At 42.3% G+C, this 24318-nt stretch overlaps 1 protein-coding gene across 1 annotated transcript in view; it reads left to right on the forward strand.

The window, feature by feature from the left end:
* Positions 1-24318, forward strand: part of LOC126100451 (cubilin) — a 771806-nt gene that overhangs the window by 43801 nt on the left and 703687 nt on the right. The window contains exons 6-7 of the mRNA XM_049911056.1: positions 14711-14849; positions 15843-15943. Coding sequence (XP_049767013.1) covers positions 14711-14849; positions 15843-15943 — 240 coding nt within the window. The remainder of the gene's footprint in view (positions 1-14710; positions 14850-15842; positions 15944-24318) is intronic.

The raw sequence follows: 24318 nt of genomic DNA on the forward strand, positions 1-24318 counted from the left end.
CGCGGCCGGCACAGCGTGCAGTTAAATCCAACGGTCGCTTCCACTACCGAGCTGTGGCCCTGGTATATACTGGCCCGCCGTCCGAAACCAGACTCCTACTGCCGGCTGTTCTACAAAGGTTCGCTCGGTTGCATTTCAATCGCGACGCAGCACTGCCACCGAGCTGCTGAACGGTGTAGCCCGTGCAATGGCTCACGTTTTTACGTGTGGCGGCTGCGTGGTGCCTTGTGACGGCAAATTTTCAGACCCTTTACTAACTAGGATCATACACTCCTGGAAATGGAAAAAAGAACACATTGACACCGGTGTGTCAGACCCACCATACTTGCTCCGGACACTGCGAGAGGGCTGTACAAGCAATGATCACACGCACGGCACAGCGGACACACCAGGAACCGCGGTGTTGGCCGTCGAATGGCGCTAGCTGCGCAGCATTTGTGCACCGCCGCCGTCAGTGTCAGCCAGTTTGCCGTGGCATACGGAGCTCCATCGCAGTCTTTTAACACTGGTAGCATGCCGCGACAGCGTGCACGTGAACCGTATGTGCAGTTGACGGACTTTGAGCGAGGACGTATAGTGGGCATGCGGGAGGCCGGGTGGACGTACCGCCGAATTGCTCAACACGTGGGGCGTGAGGTCTCCACAGTACATCGATGTTGTCGCCAGTGGTCGGCGGAAGGTGCACGTGCCCGTCGACCTGGGACCGGACCCCAGCGACGCACGGATGCACGCCAAGACCGTAGGATCCTACGCAGTGCCGTAGGGGACCGCACCGCCACTTCCCAGCAAATTAGGGACACTGTTGCTCCTGGGGTATCGGCGAGGACCATTCGCAACCGTCTCCATGAAGCTGGGCTACGGTCCCGCACACTGTTAGGCCGTCTTCCGCTCACGCCCCAACATCGTGCAGCCCGCCTCCAGTGGTGTCGCGACAGGCGTGAATGGAGGGACGAATGGAGACGTGTCGTCTTCAGCGATGAGAGTCGCTTCTGCCTTGGTGCCAATGATGGTCGTATGCGTGTTTGGCGCCGTGCAGGTGAGCGCCACAATCAGGACTGCATACGACCGAGGCACACAGGGCCAACACCCGGCATCATGGTGTGGGGAGCGATCTCCTACACTGGCCGTACACCACTGGTGATCGTCGAGGGGACACTGAATAGTGCACGGTACATCCAAACCGTCATCGAACCCATCGTTCTACCATTCCTAGACCGGCAAGGGAACTTGCTGTTCCAACAGGACAATGCACGTCCGCATGTATCCCGTGCCACCCAACGTGCTCTAGAAGGTGTAAGTCAACTACCCTGGCCAGCAAGATCTCCGGATCTGTCCCCCATTGAGCATGTTTGGGACTGGATGAAGCGTCGTCTCACGCGGTCTGCACGTCCAGCACGAACGCTGGTCCAACTGAGGCGCCAGGTGGAAATGGCATGGCAAGCCGTTCCACAGGACTACATCCAGCATCTCTACGATCGTCTCCATGGGAGAATAGCAGCCTGCATTACTGCGAAAGGTGGATATACACTGTACTAGTGCCGACATTGTGCATGCTCTGTTGCCTGTGTCTATGTGCCTGTGGTTCTGTCAGTGTGATCATGTGATACATCTGACCCCAGGAATGTGTCAATAAAGTTTCCCCTTCCTGGGACAATGAATTCACGGTGTTCTTATTTCAATTTCCAGGAGTGTATCTGATATCGTAGTCAGCGGACAATCGTAACTACACATTCGAAATTATGTTTATGATACACTGTGTAACAAATTTTTCACTTTGGCGCCTCTGTTGCCCCTCGCAGCTTGGCGCGTCATGAGGCCTTAAATTGGCGCTCTACACAACCAGCTTCGGCCGTGCGTATGCTGAATCTGACAAGCGACCACGGTGCTCTTTCCCTCGATTTGATGGGAAAAGTAAGGCAACCACAGTTACATATTTCTACCGTCGCTCGAATTACCGGCAAGCAGAGATGACAATTGCCCCCTGTTGTGGGCGTTGACTTCTGCAGACTGTCTCGGAATTGATTATAAATTATTACAGCTCACATTAAAACGTAAAATCGATCATATTACAAAATCACGAAGCTTACACCGCTAGACAGAACAAAATTTCGCGACACATTTTACACTTCCGTGTAACACAATAAAATGTTACTACCCAGTGATTGGCAAAGCGTCGTATACATGGTGATTTTTTCCACCTTCTACAGACTCTAGGAAGTGATCGATTAACAAAAAAGCTCTAGTGAATTTATGTCCGGAAATGCATGGTTTCCATGGTAGAGACCATTTATTCAGTCATACACTGTTACAGAGACTGCAGTCTAATACGCGCTGTACCATGCAGCCACAGTATGTGTTGAAAATGGTTTCCATGTGCCCTGTCGCGTGTAGGCGCCGTAGCATGTTCTGTCTCATACGTTCACATAGGCCAGGCTATATCCGAAAAGTGTCAAAGGCAGTATGAATACGCTGCTCCCATCTGGAATGGGCTCTGCATACACGACACTTTTGAGATGGCCCCATATCCAGAAATCGCACGACTCGAGATTCGGAGAATGAGTATGCCTAGCAACTGGATCCCTCGTCCGATCCATTGACCAGAGAAAACACGATTGAGATGCTTCCGGATGTTAACGGCGAAGTGGGGTGGAGCACCATCAAGTAGCAGCCACGTAAATCTTAGAATCATCAACGGCACTGCTTCTAGCAGAGGAGGCAAAGTCACCCGCAAGAAACACCGATAGTTCCGGCCTGTTAGGTGACGTGGAAGGAAGACTGGTCCCAAAATACGGTCCGGCTGCATCGATGCTGATGATTCGCTGTCACCATACCATGGGTATTCCGCATACAATCCCACAGATGACTGTTATGAAAGCTGAAGTTACCACTCCGCGTAAATTTGCCCTCATCCGTGAACAGGATGGATCATACAATTCTCGGAATCGAGGTTGCCTGGCGAAGAAACCAGAGACAAAACTGCTCCCGATGCCGTTAGTCTGTCGCTAGTAAGCCCTGCACATGCTGTAAGCGACAAGGTTAGTAACAACTGTCACGGAGAATGTTCCACACGATCGTCTGGCGTACCCTGTAATGGCGAGCCAACTGCCTGGTACTGACACGACGGCCACCTTCCACAGTGTTAATCGCGTTTTCCTCCAAGTCTGGTGTCCGAACATTTCGGTTACGTCCTCCATGATTTCCTGCTTCCTGAAACGTCGCTGTCTCAGAAAAACGGCGAAACACTGTTGAAAACATTGAGTGCTGTGGGTGCTGTCGGGGGTATAGGTCTCCTGACACAATCTTGCTGCCTGCCGCTGGTTCCCATTTGCCTTTCCGTAAGAAACCACCATGTCGGCAGGCCCTCGATTCGAATGCGGAACCATTGTGTACATCTCTGTATCATCCATTATAAGGTGAGTAAACAAGAGAAGTGAATCGGACACATTACCAATTACTATGGTAGGAGATGGCGCTAGGGCATGACACATGAGAAGGAAATCATTCATACTGTAACTGTGGCAGTTACAGTATTCCATCTCTGTAACAACGAATGATTGAAGAAATGGTCTCTAGCATAGAAACCATGCATTCCCGAATATAAATTCATTAGACCCTTTTTGTTCCATATCCTCTCATCGATCACTCCCTAGAGTTTGTACACGATGGAAAAAATCACCCTGTGTCTGTTAATCTTAGTAGTGGAAGATGGTAACCTAACACTGGAACATCTCCAGAATGAATTCTTGCTCTGCAGAGCAGTGCGAACTGATTTGAAACTTTCTGGCAGATTAAAACTGTGCGCCACTTCAGGATTCGGACCTAGAACCATTGCAGTGCTCTACAGACTCTTGGTTCCAAACTTCACAGCAGTTCTCCGCATTTTGTTGGAGAAATACTTCTGGCCCTTCCAATACTGCGACGTTTGGCTGGAGAGAATGAAAACTCTGGCATATGTATTAGGTTAAAAGTTGAAGTATGCATGCAAATTGCACAAACGCCTTAAAACATGGTAGACACACTTGATATTCGAAAGGTGTACTGTACCTGAACTCAAAGTTAGTCAAAGGATCATAATATAGGATAGCAAAAACAACACTGAAACACTGAGTGAGCAGCGAGAAGCTAGCAATAAGTAGTGCAACACATTCTTTTTCACGGCCAATGTCGGTTAAAAAATGTGAAATTTGCTGTGGGACATAGTGGAATATTCCTGCTTCAGCACCCACAGTTTCATGAAATGCCCATAGGTGGTGGCACCATACGTAGCCTTCAAAATGGCGTCTGTATCAGAGGTGTGTTGCACGCAGAGAGCTGTCGTTAAGTTTCTTTTGTCGAAAAACCAGAGCTTCGATGACATTCTCAAGCGCTTACAGAAAGTCTACGGAGATCTATCACAGAACAAAGGCAGTGTGAGTTGTTGGGCGAGCGTCTTGTCTTCACCACAACAAGGTCGCGCACACCTCTCCGATCTCCTGCTTGCCGGCCGGCCACACACAGTGGCTCCTCCTGCAATGTAGGAACGTGTGGACACTCTCACTCGAGGTGATGGACGGATCACAATTTAACACCTCGCTGCACGACTGGATATCTCTGTTGGTAGTGGTGACACTCATCCATCAGTTGGGGTACTTGGAAGTGTGTGCCCACTGGGTTCCCCATTGACTATCAGAAGACCATAAAGACTGACGAAGGACTATCTGTGCGGAATTTCTTGCGCGTTATGGGGCTGATTGTGACAATTTTTTGCCGAACATCGTCTCAGGCGATGAAACACGGTTTCATCACTTCGAATCGGAAACAAAACGGTAGTCCGTGGAGTGGTGCCACACCAACGGTCCTCTGAATAAGACGTTTAAGGCCGCACCGCAGTTGATAAAGTCATGACGATGGTCTTTTGGGACTCTGAATGGGTTATTCTGTTTGATGTCCATCCTCATGGTGCAACGATCAAATGGGGAAAGTATTGTGCTGTTCTCAGAAAAGTGAAGAAACGACTTCAGCGTGTTCGTCGCTACAAAAATGCAGTCGAACGTCTTCTCCATGACAATCCAAGACCTCATCCAAGTCCGCGCATCTGAGAAGATATCAGAAATTTCATTGCACTGTTCTTCCTCATTCTCCCTATTGCCTGGATCTCGCACCTTCCGGCTTACGTCTTTCTGGCCCAATGAAACATGCACTCTGCAAGAAGCAGTATGTGAATGATGGTGAGGTTATTGATGCTGCAAGACATTGGCTCCGACGTCGACCATTACAGGGCCTCCCAGTAACTTGGCGTAATGCCCTCCCATTGAAGGAAGATTATGTTGAAAAGTAGAGTTTTGTAGCCAAAGGAGTGGGGACTAGGGGTATTGCAACCCTGAATAAAACCAACTTGCTTCCAGAAAAAAAATGTGTTGTACTACTTACTGGGAGCCCCTCGTACATTATCACTAACCAAACTATTTGTCACGTCTTGATAAGAGTTCAAAGATTGGCAAATTGTTTAAACGATCAGAAATTTAAAATTTTGCACTTCACGAACCGTAAAAAGTAGCATCCTATGACTATAATATCAATGAGTCACAACTGGAATCGATCAGCTCATTCAAATACTGTTGTTGTTGTTGTGGTCTTCAGTCCAGAGACTGGTTTGATGCAGCTCTCCACGCTACTCTGTCCTGTGCAAGCTTCTTCATCTCCCAGTACCTACTGCAACCTACATCCTTCTGAATCTGTTTAATGTATTCATCTCTTGGTCTCCCTCTACGATTTTTACCCTCCGCGCTGCCATCCAATACTAAATTGGTGATCCCTTGATGCCTCAGAATATGTCCTACCAACCTATCCCTTCTTCTAGTCAAGTTGTGCCACAAATTTCTCTTCTCCCCAATTCTGTTCAATAAGTCCTCATTAGTTATGTGATCTACCCACCTAATCTTCAGCATTACTCTGGAGCACCACATTTCGAAAGCTTCTATTCTATTCTTGTCCAAACTATTTATCGTCCACGTTTCACTTCCATACATGGCTACACTCCATACAAATACTTTCAGAAACGACTTCCTGGCACTTAAATCTATACTCGATGTTAACAAATTTCTCTTCTTCAGAAACTCTTTCCTTGCCATTGCCAGTCTACATTTTATATCCTCTCTACTTCGACCATCGTGAGCTATTTTGCTCCACAAATAGCAAAACCCACTTACTACTTTAAGCGTCTTATTTCCTAATCTAATTCCCGCAGCATCACACGATTTAATTCGACTACATCCCATTATCCTCGTTTTGCTTTTGTTGATGTTCATCTTATATCCTCCTTTCAAGATACTGTCCGTTCCATTCAACTGCTCTTCCAAGTCCTTTGCTGTCTCTGACAGAATTACTATGTCATCGGTGAACCTCAAAGTTTTTATTTCTTCTTCATGGATTTTAATTCCTACTCCGAATTTTTCTTTTGTTTCCTTTACTGCTTGCTCAATATGCTGATTGAATAACATTGGCGATAGGCTGCAACCCCGTCCCACTCCCTTCCCTTTCATGCCCCTCGACTCTTATAACTACCATCTGGTTTCTGTACAAATTGTAAATAGCCTTTCGCTCCCTGTAATTTACTATATATATATATATATATATATATATATATATATATATATATATATATATATATATATATACTAGCGTCTAAAAATTTATAGGGATACAAAATGGAACGATAACATAGCCTCAGTCACAGGTAAAGCAGGTAGCAGATTTCGGTTCATTAGCAGAATATTAGCGAAATACACTCAGTCTGCAAAGGAGATTGTTGACGAAACACTCGTGTGAGACGTCCTGGACTACTGCCCAAGTGTGTGGGACCCATATCAAGTAGGACTAGCGGGAGATGTTGAGCGGATACAAAGAAGGGCAGCACAATTGAGCACAGGTTATTTCGGTCTAAAGGAAAGTGTCATGAAGATGCCAAAGGAAGTGAACTGGCAAATGGCTGAAAATAATGCAAAGACTGCACAATACAAAGCTTTACGCCTCGCTTGGGCCCGTCAACACCGACATTAAACTGTTGATCACTGCAAACATGTTGCCTGGTCGGACGAGTCTCGTTTCAAACTCTATCGACCAGATGGACGTGTATGGGTATGGAGACAAACTCATGAATCCATGGACCCTGCATGTCAGCAGGGGACTGTTAAAGCTGGTGGAGGCTCTCTAATGGTGTACGGCGTGTGCAGTTGGAGTGATTTGGGACGCCTGATACGTCTAGATACGACTGTCATAGATGACACGTACGTAAGTATGCTGTCTGATCACCGGCATACATTCATGTCCATTCTGCATTTCAACAGACTTGGGCAATTACAGCAGACCAATTCGACACCCCACACGACCATAATTGCTACAGAGTGGCTCCAGGAACACTCTTCTGAGTTTAAACACTTCCACTGGCCGCCAAACACCCCAGATATGAACATTACTGAGCATATCTGGGATGCCTTGCAACGTACTCTTCAGAAGACATCTCTGCACTGTCAAGGATCCCGCACTGCACTGCTCGGTAGCAAGTGATACATAAATCATTTCTTGGCAGACGTGGTACATGGTATGGGCACTACACTGTCAGAGGCTCTGCACTGCGCTGCCCACTATCATGTGCCATGTACACCATCTCTGAGCATATGTGGCACATGGTATGGTCCCACACTGTCAAGAACCTTGCACTGCTCTGCCCTGTTGCATGAGCAACGCACACTGCTTCTGAGCATATGTGGCATATGGTAAGAGCCCTGCGCTGGCGAGGGCCCTACTTGCCACTGCTATGTGGCATGTGCCGTGTACACCTCCTCGGAGTGTATGTGGCATGTGACATGTTCACCACAATGTAGAGTTCAATAGGATGTGGTATCCAAACGGCTTCTGATCATATGTGGCACCACGAGGTGTGGACCCCACATTGTCTGGACCCTGTACTGCACAACAGTTTCCCTGGGGAAACTTCATTGTCCTCAGTTCTGCACTACAAATCACAAAATTGCATACGATTATGTGCATATGATTGTACAGTTTATTAAAGCACTGAAAATAACAGGTTACCGTCATAAGATTGGTCGCATTTACTAACCTTTTAACGATACATTCTATTTCATTAAATTACAATTTATATGTTAGAAAATGCCACAGGTTTTTTAACTATTTTGTGTTGAAAATTATTTTCTATACATTGTTAAGAAAACTGGACTTAAACTCGTTTAGCCAGTCGGCTGCTGCAGTGCATCAACAAGCTATATTTGCGGTGATATGACATGTCGATCAAGGTGCGAAAGTGTCTAAAGATGAAGCCATAATTGCGTCGAAATCAGTAGCAAGAAAGTTTTAAACATTAAACAAGAATGAGCGGAGAAAATTTTGTAACAGAATACCGTTTCTTCTCCACATAAAATTTAACACCTGACGCTTCCGATTTCCAGCACTGCGGGAGCGATAAGATTTGTTCGTTGATTTTCCTCGCAGTTCATTGCTACAGCCGCAACAAGCTGCCGATTAACCGGATAACTTTTTTAACTGATAATTGTCATTTCATGTACTTACTGAACATGCCACATCCGGAATCTGACAGCCCACGGCATTCCTTAAGCGTTATCCGCCATAAAGTGACAACTTGTTTACAAATTTACGTTAAAAACATTGTATTTCGTATGACTTGCTTGCATTTACTGTCGGGAAATAATCATGCAATTGTTTCTTTATCTGTTTCTCATCCACCTTTTACATTTTATGGAGAGTGAAAGCCTCGCTATAAGCAAATACATTTAGTCCTGCATATTTTAGTAACAGATCAACACATGTCATGGCCTCGATGTGGCGATTACAGGTTCTTCAATCGCCTCGTCTTCGTTCTCTCCTTCTGTCGAATCCACTTCGCTAACTACAGGATGGTTATACGTTAACTTACAGTACTTGAGAAGGCCTCGATGAAAAACGCGTGATCGTAGAAAACATTTGTAGAGACATTCGGAAGAGACATGGCGTATACACCATAGAAAGAACCGCATTTTAATTTCCACATAAAAGGGTAACATTTGGTAATTGCGAACCATGTTTTCGTTTCAGGTTACCAGCGTTTCTCACAAGGGACCTCCTCATCGGACCCCCCTCAGATTTAGTTATAAGCTGGCACAGTGGATAGGCCTTGAAAAACTGAACACAGATCAATCGAGAAAACAGGAAGAAGTTGTGTGGAACTATGAAAAAAATAAGAAAATATACAAACTGAGTAGTCCATGCGCAAGATGGGCAACATCAAGGAGAGTGTGAGCTCAGGATCGCCGTGGTTCCGTGGTTAGCGTGAGCAGCTGCAGAGCTAGAGGTCCTTAGTTCAAGTCTTCCTTCGAGCGAAAAGTTTAATTTTTTGTATAATCAACTTCGCTATCCAGAATTCCAGGACATGTTCAGATTTGCTTGGACGTATGCAGCATTTGACGGTCTACACACGGAAAAATTTGAAAACGTTAAAAACATCTGTTTTGAAAGAGCACAGGGAAAACTGTGCGACTGTGAAACTGTTGCATTCATTTGTTGCAGTTTATGTGACAAACTCTTATGTTTTCATCACTTTTTTGGGAGTGATTATCACATCCACAAGAAAACCTAAATCGGGCAAGGTAGAAGAATCTTTTTACCCATTCGCCAAGTGTACAAGTTAGGTAGGTCGACAACATATTCCTGTCACGTGACGCACATGCTGTCACCAGTGTCGTATAGAATATATCAGACGTGTTTTCCTGTGGAGGAATCGGTTGACCTATGACCTTGCGATCAAATGTTTTCGGTTCCCATTGCAGAGGCACGTCCTTTCGTCTACTAATCGCACGGTTTTGCGATGCGGTCGCAAAACACAGACACTAAACTTAATACAGTGAACAGAGACGACAATGAAAGAACGGACAGATCATAACTTTGCAAAAATAAACTTTTCACTCGAGGGAAGACTTGAACCAAGGACCTCTCGCTCCGCAGCTGCTCACACTAACCACGGGACCACGGCGATCCTGAGCTCATAGTGTCGTTGATGTTGCCATCTTGCGCATGTACTACTCAGTTTGTATATTTTCTTATTTTTTTCATTGTTCCACACAACTTCTTCCTGTTTTCTCGATTGATCTGTGTTCAGTGTTTCAAGGCCTATCCACTGTGCCAACTTATAACTAAATCTGAGGGGGGTGCGATGGGGAGGTTCCCTTGTCAGTGTGACGACAGCCTGCAACCGCACTAGAGAATTGCGTAACTGTTTGCACCACATTTCGATCGGTGGACCAGGAAATGTTCATCTATCGTGACACAGCTTACGCACTGGTTAACGGTTGAAACGTCCGAGGGTGTCAGCAGTGTCAAGGGCATCTTCCTGTTGCCCATTTCGCTGTGAACTGTTGTTTTAGGCGGCGAAATGTGTGGGAATTAACGTACCGCGGAAACGGGTGGTTTCGTCTGAAATGTTTTCCTCTGCCAGCCAGTGGTTTCGACGCTGGGTGTCGCGGTTCTAACGTCCCCGAGCCGCGGGTGACATCACAGGGCGCCACGTTTTTCCACCATTACGGAAGAAGCTTTTAGGCACCTTCGAGCCAGTTTTCAGACTTACACGCCGCAATGGGAAACAATTACGGGGTTTCGAAAAGGTGCTTCTTTGATTTTGTTGGGCAGCGTGTAACTAATGTGTTCCGTGCTTCGTCACTGGATTGCGTCCGTTGCTTGTACACATTTCTCTCGCCTTGGTATGTTTCCACGAGTGAACAAATCACAGTTTACTCCGTCAAACATGTAAGTGTTCAGTGCTCCGTCATTGGACTGCGTCAGTGCCGTAGCACACGTACTTTTCGTCCCACATTTTCACCTTGTGATTTGGTACATCTACATCTACAGGGATACTCAGGAGGTGCCTGGCACCACCATCACAATAATTCTCTATTATTCCACTCTCGAATAGAGCGCGGAAAAAAAATCTATACCTTTCTGTGCCAGCTCTGATTTCCCTTATTTTATTATGATGATCGTTTCTCCCTATGTAGATCGGCGTCAGCAAAATATTTCCGTATTCGGAGGAGAAAGTTGGTGATTGAAACTTCGTGAGAAGATTCTGCCACAACGAAGAACGCCTTTGTTTTAATGGTGGCCGTCCCAAATCCTGTATCATGTCCATGACACTCTCTCCCCTATTTCGCGATAATACAAAAAGTACTACTCTTCGTTGAGCTTTGTCGAGGTACAGTTTCACATACTGTCATGGTTTAGTAGTCACTTTGTTCAATGCTATCCCAGCTTGTAGTCTCTGTTTCACTCTGTGTAACGGGTTACATCTTGATGTGACTCATATTACAAACAATCATAATCATCAAGAAAGGAATCAGTTTACTAGCTAGTTAACGACTGATAAATTAGTAAAATCAGTACACTTATATTAGTCACATATACAGGGGTTTGACTATTATGGCTCCAAAGGAGCAGGTGATATGAACAATGAAACAAGCAGACAATACTAACATAGGACATTGGGTTTTTCAATACGCCGTATACACAACGTGCAGTCATACCAATGTTACTACACTGTCAATGTCTGGTTTGGACGGTGTTACTAGTGGTGAAAGGATGCGTTGGAAGCACGGTGATCACTGGCGCGCTTTGGTATATTTTGGGGAATGATAACTTTAAACCTTTCGTGACGAGCGGGACATCCGTGTCTCACAAAATTATTTCCCCGGGTTCACAGGGGTATGAAAGTCTGACACCTGTGTGGCGCTGCAATGTAGCGTTAACTGTATCAACTATTTGGAGCCAACAAGCTCATTGTTTGGGATCTATTGCGCAAGGTTTCGCTTAATTGTTTCAGTTTTCCATTGTGCATTTTGTGTTTTGAGGGTTTTATGTCATCATTTTTCCTGTCAGTAATAGATAAACTCAGTAAAGATGCAGGTGTCTGTCTTTTTTACCTTGTTTGCTACAAATATACAGCTTTGTGCACATGTTTATTTATAAAATACTTTTAAATTTGTTTAGTGGTTTCGTCTTACGCCCAGTGTGTTTACAGAGTTTCCATTTGTGCCTTTTGTTCACATTTGTGTCTAAATTTTTACATTTATGTATTTTATTTGTTTTATGTAATCTAGCTTTGTTTCCCTTGATTTGATATGAAACGGAATCTTACTTTCTTCTTTTTACGGATCCTAATCTGTACTAAAAAAAAATATTTTAAGTGGGATGTATATTATGACCTCCCGCCGGACTCTTGGGGAAATGAATTTAAGAAACCGCTAATTCCACTTTTAGTCCACGGGATATAAAACGTCTGATTTAAAATAATAATAAAACTACAAACAGCAATTGAAATGACCTGACTCAGTATCCATTCTAAATGCGTACTAGAGATGGGCAAACTGAAACACGTAATTGTTTCGAAACAAATGAAACAGTACAATGTAATGTTCCGATACGTTGTTTCGAAACAGTGAAACAGTTTGTGTTTTGTATTCTAATAAACCTACACATTTTATCATCTTGAATGTCTACTGTATAAGCATGTCCATATAAACACAAATGAGGTGCGAGAGCGCTAATCATGTCGCAGAAAGTATGAAACTATCACTTAGGCATCTTGGCAGTTTCGTATTTCCTGCAGCAAATGCGCTGCTTTCGTGTCGCGTGACTTTCATACTTTTCAATTGGTTGAGGACAGCCATAGCTGAAGACAGAAGAACCACCACGAACGGAACTGGAGGTGGAAGCAAACTGCAGAAACACACATTCCGTTAGTATGGGTAATATACCCATCCTGATAATTTCCATCTACACAAAGGGAATCATTGTGGATAATAGGCACAGTGACTATAGACTCACAAATAATTCGAATAAATAACAAAATATAACAGAAAATTTTTTTGTCTTTCAAGGTGTTTCGAACAGTTACTACGAATTCACCATGCTTCCCAGTCCTTCCCGTACACCATTACACCATCAGTGATTTGTCAAACAGACTGCTTGCAATTATACCTACATCAAATTTATGTATATGTCTAATAACTGTCACTCTATGCCTTTTTTTTATTCAAAATGTTGTAGGCTTACTTGCGTTTCTTAATATGATTAATGTACATGAAAAGAGAAGCGTATGTTATAAAAAAAGTGTAATTTAACTGAATGATTTTCACATATTTATTATTTTGTATGTGAATAGTATGCGTTGTTTTATTGTTTGGTTAGTGTTTATAAAGCAGATGTTACGCCATTTCGAAACAGCTAGAAACGAAGCTTTATTTTCGGATATCTTAAGCTTCATGCTATTGCTTGTCAAAAAGATTTCGACACTCTTGAAAGAGTTTCATGAAGTGGTATGTTGTGTTTCAGTACCTGTGCCGAGCCCGAATCTCGTCCGACACAGAGTGGAATGAAACATCACTGTTTCGATACAATTAGTCCGTTCCAGGTACAGGTGGACTGAAACAGCCTTATTTTGAAACAACGATACAGTTTCTGTGTCTGGCTCGAGATCGAATCTGGTCCGAGACAGGGGCGGAATGAAACACCACTGTTTCGAAACAGTGAACCACAACCGTTCCGAAACACTGAAACAGTTCCACGTATCGATACACTGTATCGAAACATAGAAACAGTGGCCAAGTCTACATGGAACTAATTTTTATAGTAATATCTAGAATTGTAATGAACTCGGTCACGAAAAGATTTAGATGGCCTTTTTGCGGAGGATGGTGGGAGCGAAGGTTTGCGATAGGTAGCACTTTGGCTGCTGGGACAAGTTCCGCCTCCTCTCAAAGCAGGCAAATTAGAGATTAATGTATAGCTAGAAGCGAATATGTGGTGGGTTAATGCATTACAGAAGTGACACGAAAGTCGATGGCGAGCTCCGTAACGACTAGAAGTTAGCCGATTTTCACAGATAAGAAATAAAGGTTATTGTTTGATTAATGCGAAGATGAGGGAATCCCCGACTGTGTACACTCGAACATGAGACTGTGGTAAGTTCATGTTATGGAATGACACTCTCAAAGTTTGCAGCTATGTCTCCAAGGTGCATTTACTGTTTCTCCCATTTTTTGATGCCGTTTCGTGACGAATATTTTTCTTCCCCTTCAAATACACAGTAATGAGTGAGACACTGAATTTGACTCTTATCTCGTCTGCTGCTCTTTCAGATAAGGTTTTTCATTACTAAACACATTATCAAAAGCATCATATAATTGTTCCAGATTTCTTACCATTTGATTGTACGCAACCATTAGTTGCCCATCATGTGGGAAGAAAAAAATGTCTTAATGTACCTGGGTCATTTCATTGTGAATCTTGCCCAACAGGTTTCTAGCAGGCTAGAATTTAAAATGTAGTTACCAGTGTCACAAGTATAATACATGATTATGCAATAAATTAAAAAATATAAAATAAAACTGAACAAATGGTATTCTATTGGTATTGTAATTGCACTCAAGTTGAATAGGAGATACTGTAAGAAAAAGTTAATTCTCATCAATAGAAGAAGTGATAGATAGCCCTGTGGTTGGGGATGTGCCGTTTGTATTCATAAATTAGGTGTGATGTTCCTCTCCATTTAATGAACATATTACTATATCATATTTTTCTATGAATCATTTTTCACAGCCAGTTTTGGTAACTTGATATGGTACCAGTAGTAGCAATTGACCTAAGGGACTGTGAAAATGCTTTTTCTTAACAGGGCTGGACTAAAGGGAATGGAATTTCATGCACTCAAGATGTGGATGAGTGTTCAAGTAGTAGCCCAGCATGTTCCAGGGATCCACCTGTACCGTGCATTAATGTACCTGGGTCATTTCATTGCGGTTCTTGCCCAACAGGTTTGTGCTGGATGCTATAATTTAAAATGTAGTTAACAACATCACAAGTATTATACATGATTATGCAATAACTAATTACAAGGTGAGTATGAGGTTCTGAAATAGTTACAGAATTGCCTCACACCTGCTTTATATGCTAGTTGTTTATGTTAGCTGTTATATCCCACTTGTCTTTTTTTATGGGAATGCAAGAAAATTGAAAAATCTGTCTTAATTGGCTATAGCAAAAACTAGCTATATAATTTTCTGACAGATCTTGTGTGTGTGCATTCGTTACAAGTTGTTATGCAAAAGCCGGGAGTCATTTGGGGCCGTTTCTCTTTGTCTTGAACTTATTATAAACATTTATGTAGTTCTTATTTCCCTATAAACAAAACTAAGGAAAAGCAACCATTTATCTGTACCTCATTGACGTGTGTTGTACAGGCACATTTAACGACATAGAATAGGATTAGCTTGTGAATAAACTCCCATTTTCTCCATAGTTTAAATACTCTCTCTCTCTCTCTCTCTCTCTCTCTCTCTCTTTCTCTCTCTCTCTCTCTCTCACACACACACACACACACAATTGTTAGAGGCTGGTCTTGATCTTAAACTGCAAAAATTGATCCAACTTATACTGAGAATGTATCACCTCTCAAAGAAACAACCAGCAATAGTAGTGAAGTACAGACATTGTGCAGACAGTAGACCTGATTGTGAGCATAAAATGAGTAACATGTATTTTGATATATAGAAACTTATTGTTGCCTCAAGCAATGTGCCAAACTTTAATTCTATGGTTAAAAGGCAAATCTATGGCCGATTTAAGCATTTCAGGAGGAAAGTTAGTAATTAATAATTATGTACTCTGGCCTATTTGTCACCACAGATGTATTCAAAAATATATATATATATTTTTGGAGCTGTTATAGTTTTCAGTATGACTTTATAAATCAGTAATTTTATATTCATTGTGGGTGTTATGAAGTTATCTTGCAATGTTCATTTTAGGCTACACTGGAAATGGGTTTTATTGTCTGGACATTAATGAATGTGAGCAAAATAATGGAGGATGCAGTCTCCAACCCTATGTGCAATGTATCAACACAAAGGTAAGACCTTCCCGATTTAATAAAATTACTTTTCTCATATTGCAAATAAGATATTTTAAGATTGTGAAAATATTTATTGCTAGCCCAGTAACTTTAAACAGGCAACTAAAAATTAAAACTAAAGACTTCTGAGAAGAATGAGCTCATGCATCATTTTCTGTAGTTTTTTTATGTGAAGCAACACTTGTGTAAAGTGAAAGAAGCCAGTAACATCAATAGCAGAGAGAACAATGATACAAACTAGATTTATATGCTATAATAATAACTGCCATCAATTCAAATACACGAGTCTAAGTAAAAAAGGAAAGTCAATTTGGCCATTTTTACAAATGAAACTTGTTACTGGTAGAACAACTTAGTAAGTAACATCATTTGTTTGCATAATCTCCATCAAGCCATTTGCACTTTACCCATCTCTTAATAAACTTTCTAATTCAATGCTTGAAGAAACATTGCAGCATCATGCTCATACACTGCTGCATCAACCCTGCAGCCTTGCCATTTGACAAAAACTTAGTTTCATGCAGGTGATCTTTCATTGGATCACAAAGACAAAAATTACTTGGAGGTAAGTCAGAACCATACAATGGATGCCCAAGGAGCTCAAAAGCAAGATTTTGGATACCCTGGATTGTTTTCTCAGCAGTATGATGGTGGTCATATTCCTGAAGTAAAAGCACACCTTCTGTAAACTTCTCGTATCCTTCATATCCCAAAACACTTCCTGCAGGAGCTTGGTTGTTGAATGTTTTTTGTTGCAGGTAAAGATGGATGTTTCCACACCATGCTCTGCAGCTTACTCTGTGGTTTGTAGTGATGGACCCATGTCTCAGCAATGGTTACTATGTGACTGAGTCTGTTTGACAGTTGACATAGTACCCAATAACCACAAATTTTTAATAAATAAAAGGTTCATGTGTTTTACACTCAACTAATGCACAATTATGGCATGACAATTGTCACGAATCATTCACTCGGCTCTATCAATGTTCCTGTCCATTTTCAAAGTGGATGACCTATCTGAACACTCTTTGTTGCAGACAGGTACACTTCCACATTAAAAGTGCTCTATCTACTTGTAAATTTTTTTGTTTCCACTGACAGCCATCACAATACTACAGTTGCATTCTGCAAATAATTTCAGCAGCTTTAATGCCTTCATAGTACAGGACACTAAATCCTCCCTCTCATTGCTTCCTTGGTGCATAGGGACATTGGGGCTCTTACAGTAAAATGGTGTGAAATCAGTAAGAATTGAGCTGTTTACTGAATGAGTACAGCTAATGCACAATGATAGTGAAATGTAGAAATGTCATTGTTGAGCCAGTGTTGTCAACCTATGGGCAGGAAACAGATTATCTTTATTCAGTGGATTTCCCTTCCATTTAACTTAGATTGGTTACAGCTATGACCTACATGGTTGAAAATTAGCATCTAACCATTATAAATTTTCCCGAAACTTTGGGAACATTCAAGCAAGAAAATGTGGAACAGAAATAGATACTCATATTAAATTTCCAAGGATATCCACACTGACTGAAACAGTATCTATCATATGCCTGTGATTCATTTATTCACACGTCATGCTCTGTAACCCCTATTAGGAGAACCATCAGGGAGGTGGAAGAAATCAAGCTATATGTTAATTGACAGATGCAGCCACTAAAGATTCCTTCTGTATAGTAACAGCAAATTACGATGATTGCTGATGTACTCACACTGGTAATTTTGTGAATTACTTGTAGATTACTACATATATGAAAGTTGGGAGAAAAGCCACTCCATTTGATCTTATGTTACTCAAGTGCTGTTTTATGTCGTACATCAAACAAAAATCTTATGTAACTTTACACAGTCCGCTATATGTTGTCTGTATTCTGGACAAGTCACGATCTTTAATTTAACATGAATGTTATGCAGAAATTACATTGCTGTGGTCAAATATTCAAATGATAAGTTATGGGAGAAGCATTGTTTTACTTCATTTCAATTTTTCACCTGTCGTGTCCTGATAGCCTGTTGTATTTATTTATTTAATTTGGTGAATATTGTGAGGATGTAAAATATTTCCCTGCAGTATGGAATCTGCTCCATACATGAGGTAGTTATTAGATTTTTTTATGTTCCATTCAGTGTGGGAATAATGATTGTTTAAATGCCTCCGTGCATGCTGTAGTTAATCTGATCTTGTTCTCATGATCTCTATGGGAGCAGCATCTTGGGGAATTACAGTACATTCCTAGAGCCATCGTTTAAAGCCAGTTCCTGAAACTTTTTAAGTAGTCTTTCTTGGGATAGCTTATGTCTGTCTTCAAGAGCCTGCCAGTTCATTTCTTCAGCATCACTGTGACACTGTTCAGCATGTCAAACAAATCTGTGACCATTTGTGGTGCCCTTCTATATATACGTTCAGTATCCTCTGTTAGTCCTATTTGGTACAGGTCACCTACACTAGGATGGGCCACACAAGTGATTTGTAAGCAATTGCCTTTGTAGAACTGGTTGCATTTCCCTAGTATTCTACCATTAAACTGAAGTCTTACTATGTGCTTTACCCATGACTGAGCCTATGTGATCATTCTGTTTTATGTCCCTTCAAAGTGTTAACACTTTGGTATTTGTGTGAGTTGACTGATTTCAAATGTGCCTCATTGATATTATAGTGGTTTTTTTTTCCTTTTTCTTCTTCTTCTTCTTTTTTTCCTGGAGGGCAAAGTTTCAGATTTCATAATATTTAAAGTAAGTTCCCAATCTTTGCACTACTTTGAAACCTTATCAAGATCTGACTGAATATTTATGCAACTTCTTTCAAACATTTCTTCATCATACATAACTGCAACCTCTGCAAAAAGTCTGAGGTTTCTGTTAATATTGTCTGCAAGATAATTAACATACAACATGAACAACAAGGGACCCAACACACTTCCCTGGGGCACACTCAAAGTTATTTCCACACCTGTCAGTGACTCTCTGTCCAAGGTAACTTGCTGCATCTTTTCTACCAAATATCTTCAACCCAGTCACAAATTGCACTTGTTACTCCATACAGTTGAACTTTTGATAATAAGTGTAGGTGTGGCACTGAGTGAAATGCTTTTAGGAAATCAAGAAATACTGCATCTATATGACTGCCTCGACCCATGTCTTTGAAGATGTCATATGATAGAAACATTAGTTTGATTTAATGTGATCATTGTGTTTGGAATCTGTGGAGGTTGGCAATGAGAAGGTCATCTTATTCAAGATATCTCATTGTGTTTGAGCTCAGAATATATTCTAAGATTAAATGATAGTTTTGTGCATTACTTATGCTACCCTTTTTGTAGACAGGTGTCACTGCTGGCCAGAGTTTTTGTTCAAGGGATCTACAATAAATTATAGTTAATAGAGGGGCTGACTGAGTTGTATACTCTGCATAGAATCTTATAGGGATTTCATCAGACCATAGGGCTTTGTTCAGTTTTAACCATTTCAGCTGTTTCTCAATGCCACTAACATTAATACTTATTTCACTCATCTTTTCAGTGGTACTTTACTCATCTTTTCAGTGGTACGAGAATTAAAATAGTATTGGGATTTCCTTTGGGAAGGAACATTTGAAACTAAGTTAAGCATTTCTGCTTTTGCTGTGCTACTCTCTGTCTCATCCATGAGTGACAGGACACTAACTTTGATATCACTGATAGCCTTTATGTATGACCAGAGTTGCTTTGGGTTTTCTGAAAGATCTTTTCAATAATATTTTGTTATAGTTGTCGTTGAAGGCTTCACACATAGCTCCCTTGACAACCAAACACATTTCATGCAGCATCTCTGTGTCTACAGCCCTATGCCTTTTCTTCACCTATTATGCAGTAGTCTCTGCTCCATTAGAAGTTTGTATGCAGTAACTGTAACCACTGATAGTCTCTCTAATCATGGACTGTCGTACTGCGTACATATCTATCCAGAGCATGGTCCTTTAACCTTTAGCCTTAGTTTGCTGCATGCTCTTGCTCTGAGCAAAAAGTCTCAGGTTCCTCATTGAGATATGATGTTATTAATTCTTTTTCTAGCTTTCTGAACATATACGAGAGTGGTTTGAAAAGTTCTCGGAATCACCAAGAGAGGTCAGCACTAGCACAATGAGTTGTTCACATGATATTCCTTGGACTGTTGACTGTAAACATGTGCCACATCAGTACTCTCGGAAGAGAGCTGTTGCAGTGACGTGGCTCTGTTGTTTCCGCGTAGTGATTTGCGAAGATGGAAAAAAACAAGATTCAAGTAGTGATTAAGTACTTTGTAAAGAAAGGTATGAAAGTAGAGGACATTCGTCTCAATTTTCCAGAATATGCTGGGGGACTCTGCTCCTTCATATTCAACTGTTGCCAAGTGGAAAAATGAATTTAAATTTGGTTGGGAGAGCTTAGATGATGATCTGCACTGTGATCGGCCAAGATGTGGCACTACTCCAGAAATCATTGCAAAAGTGCACAAAATGGTCATGGAGGATCTCTGATTGAAAGTGTGTGAAATTGCTCAAGCTTGCCAGATGTCATCTGAAAGGGAATATCACATTTTAACTGAAGAATTAGAAATGAAAAAATTATCTGCAAGTTGGGTGATGTGACTCTTGACGCGTGCCCACACACAGGTGCCGTTGCCATGGCAAAATTACAGAAACTAAGGTATGAATTGTTGCTACACCTGCCTTATTCATCTGATATGGCTCTGTCAGACTTCCATCTCTTCCCAAAACTGAAAATTTGTCTTGGTGGACAAAGTTTCAATTCAAATGAGGAGTTGATAGCCGGAGTTGACAACTATTTTGCAGGCCTGGAGGAAGCTCATTTTTGAGATGGGATCAAGGCACTGGAACATCATTGGACCAAGTGCATTAATCTACAAGGAGACTTCATTGAAAAATATAAAAAAATATCAGTGATGTAAGTAATTTTTTTCTATTCCATTCAAAGAACTTTTCAAACCACCCTCTTATATCTTTCTGTTTGTTTTAGTTGCCCATTGTATTTTGGTATTCAGTGCTGCTACACTGCCTCATGATCAATTATGTCAGTTTTGTTGCAAACATCCTTAAAGAGGTCAGGTCGGTTTCTTATCATTAGATCTAATATACTTCCATCCTCAGTGTAGTTCTGATTTATCAGTTGTAGGTAGTTTTCAGTTAAGGCATTTACTAATATTTCACAGGATGTCTTGTGAAGCCCCCACAAACAAGTGTAATCATCCCAATTTTAACGAAACTGTAGCCATCCCAATTGTTTACTGAGTGATGAGTCTCCTCCAATGATAATAGTACAATTAGGATACTTACATACAAGCAAACTGAGATTTTCTCTAAAGTTTTTGGTTACATTAGGAAGTGGGTCAAAAGTAGCATCCAGTTACACAAGTGGTATTCAATATGTAATGCAACACACTTTTTCTGTAAGCAGGTTAGTTTTATTCATGATTCCAATACACAGCATTATTCCCCAGTCTTTTGGCTATAAAACTCTATTTTTCAACATAATCTCCATTCAATGAGATGGCCTTACCCCATATTAGTAGGAGGGCTTATATGCTCGCATGGTACCACTACACTGGTCAGCATTGGAGCCAACATCTTGCTGCATCAATAACCTACCTATCATCCATGTGTTGCATCCCACAGAATGCATTCTTCATTGGGCCAAATGGACAGAACTCGGAAGGTGAGAGATTCTGGCTGTAGGATGGATGAGGAAGAACAATCCAATGAAGTTTTATCAGTTCCTCTTGAGTGCACGGACTTGTGTGAGGCCTCACATTTTCATGGAGAAGGAGTTCATTTGCATTTTCATGGCAATGAACACACTGAAGTCATTTCTTCAATTTCCTACTGGTAGCACAATAGACTTCAGAGCTGATCATTGCACCATGAGGGAGGACATCAAAGAGGATAAGCTATTCATGATCCCAGAAGACCATTGCTATGACTTTACTGGCTGAGGAAGTGGCTTTGAACTTTTTCTTCAGAGAAGAGGTGGCATGTGCCATATTGTTTCTGATTTGAAGTGGTGAACGCATGTTTCATTGCCTGTGGCAATGTTCAACTAGAAATTGTCATGCTCAGTCTCATAAGGCAGCATTGAGCCAGAGGGACACACATCTTTGAGTAGCCCAACTGGTGGATGAGTATGTCAGCACTACCAACAAGACATCCAGTTGTGCAATGACATGTTTGATTGTAATCCATCAATTACCTCTGATGAGAGTGTCTGCATGTTCCAACATTGCCGGAGTCATAGTGTGTGTGGCTGACAGTCATGTGAGGAGTCAGACAGGTTTGTGTGACATTACTGCAATGATGACAGACGCCTCGCCCAACAACTCCCCACGGTTTTATTTGCTGCCCGGTCTCTGTAGATGTTCTGAAAGTGACTATGAATATCTGTGATGTTCTGGTTTTCCACCAAAAAAACTCAATGACAGCTCTCTGCTTGAAACACACCTCTGTCAAAGACAACATTTTGTAGCCAGTTTCAAGACACCGCGTACCGCAAGCTTAGTCGTGATCCCACACAGGCCATTGTCAGAAAGACAGGGAAGTTATTGAAGGATTCTGGCTTACCAGATGAGGTGGTGAAGAAATTGACGCCTCGTGCCGCCAGACCTCCCAGACTTTATGGCTTACCAAAGATACACAAGGAAAGTGTTCCCCTGAGGCCCATTGTATGTGCAATCAGTTCGCCTACCTATAGACTTGCTAAACGTCTGGCAGGATTATTAGCACTAAAAATGGGACATTGCCAACACTATGTTGTCTACTCGCAGAAATTTGTTGAGACACTCAAGAGAATGAAGATAGGCCCAAACGACATTATGGTTAACCTGGATGTTGTGTCACTTTTTACGAGGGTGCCAATACAAGATACGCTGGATCTTTTGGCCCAATGTTTTCCATCTGGAATCGTTAAGTTGTTCTGTCAAGTCCATACGACAATGTACTTTTTGTACTGTGATGAATATTATGAGATGACTGACGGCACAGCCATGGGATCACCACTGCCTCCAGCAGTTGCAAATTTCTTCATGGAGCACTTTGAGGAGCAGGCTCTGCAAACTGTGACATTACGGCCATCTTGCTTTCTACGATATGTTGATGACACCTTCCTGATATTGCCTCATGGTGAAGATACACTACAGCAGTTCATCGATCATATGAATGGTGTCCATCCCAACCTTAAATTTACTGTCGAGGTAGAGAAGCATGGCAAGCTACCATTCTTGGATGTTTTGGTTGAGCGGAAGGCAGGAGGCCAGCTTGGTCACTCAGTGTACCGGAAACCAACACACACTGATCGGTACTTGAACGCCAATAGTTTCCACCACCCTGTACACAAGAAAGCTGTCCTGAACACGTTGGTTCATAGAGCCAAGATTATCTCTGACGACGACCACGTACAGTCTGAATTGCAGAACTTAAAAACGTGTTTTTGGGGAAAATGGATACAGCAAAAGAGACATCGCAAACGCTTTCAAGGGCCGCCGACGAAAGACAGCTGGTGAATCAGAAGAAGAGGCCAAACGGACTGTATTCCTGCTATACTGTGGAGCAACTAGCAGTAAGTTAGGACGTCTGCTGCAGAAACATGGGCTAAGACCAGTGTTCCAGCCCGCCCCCAAGATACGAGATATGTTGCGCCCTGATTGCTCTTCGAGTGTCCGGTGTGTATGGTGTATCCTGTGAATGTGGCAGCATGTACATTGGACAGACAATTTGCACAGTTGCGGAGCGTTGTACTAAGCACAAGCGTCATATGAAACAAAGGGAGCTTGACAAGTCGGCCATAGCGGAGCATTGCCTAGAAAACGGACATAAGATACAGTTCGAAAATACAAAAGTGTTGGCTCATGCTTCTACATATTGGGACTCCATTATAAAGGAAGCAGCCGAGATTCGCTTAAACAACAACAATTTCAACAGAGACCAGCGATACACACTCATTAGGGCATGGGGACGGGCGTTGGACGTCGAAAGAAAGCAGAGACAGATGTGCGACGCGGGAGCGGCAGTTTCAAATGTGGCACCTCCCCCTGGTGCCACCTGATGTTACCGGTGCTGCCACGAGCTGCCCAGGTCGACTTACGCGTGCACGCCACATTGGATCGATCTGATTGACTGCTGTTGATGTCATCATGCCTATATAAGTGAGAGACCGTAACAGCCCCGGCAGTCAGTGAACTCCTGACGCCGATGGCAGAGATGGCCATTGAAAGCTCGAACATTTTATTCGAATTGACGCGGCTGGAAAACTGAGAACGTTTTTATTCAAGGAAGCTAAATATTTAGCAGAAAAATACGTTGGCGAACCAATAGTGCTCGTTATAGGCCTCATAGACAAATCCTC

The sequence above is a fragment of the Schistocerca cancellata genome, chromosome 9, assembly GCF_023864275.1.
Source record: "Schistocerca cancellata isolate TAMUIC-IGC-003103 chromosome 9, iqSchCanc2.1, whole genome shotgun sequence".
NCBI classification, from domain to species: Eukaryota; Metazoa; Arthropoda; class Insecta; order Orthoptera; family Acrididae; genus Schistocerca; species Schistocerca cancellata.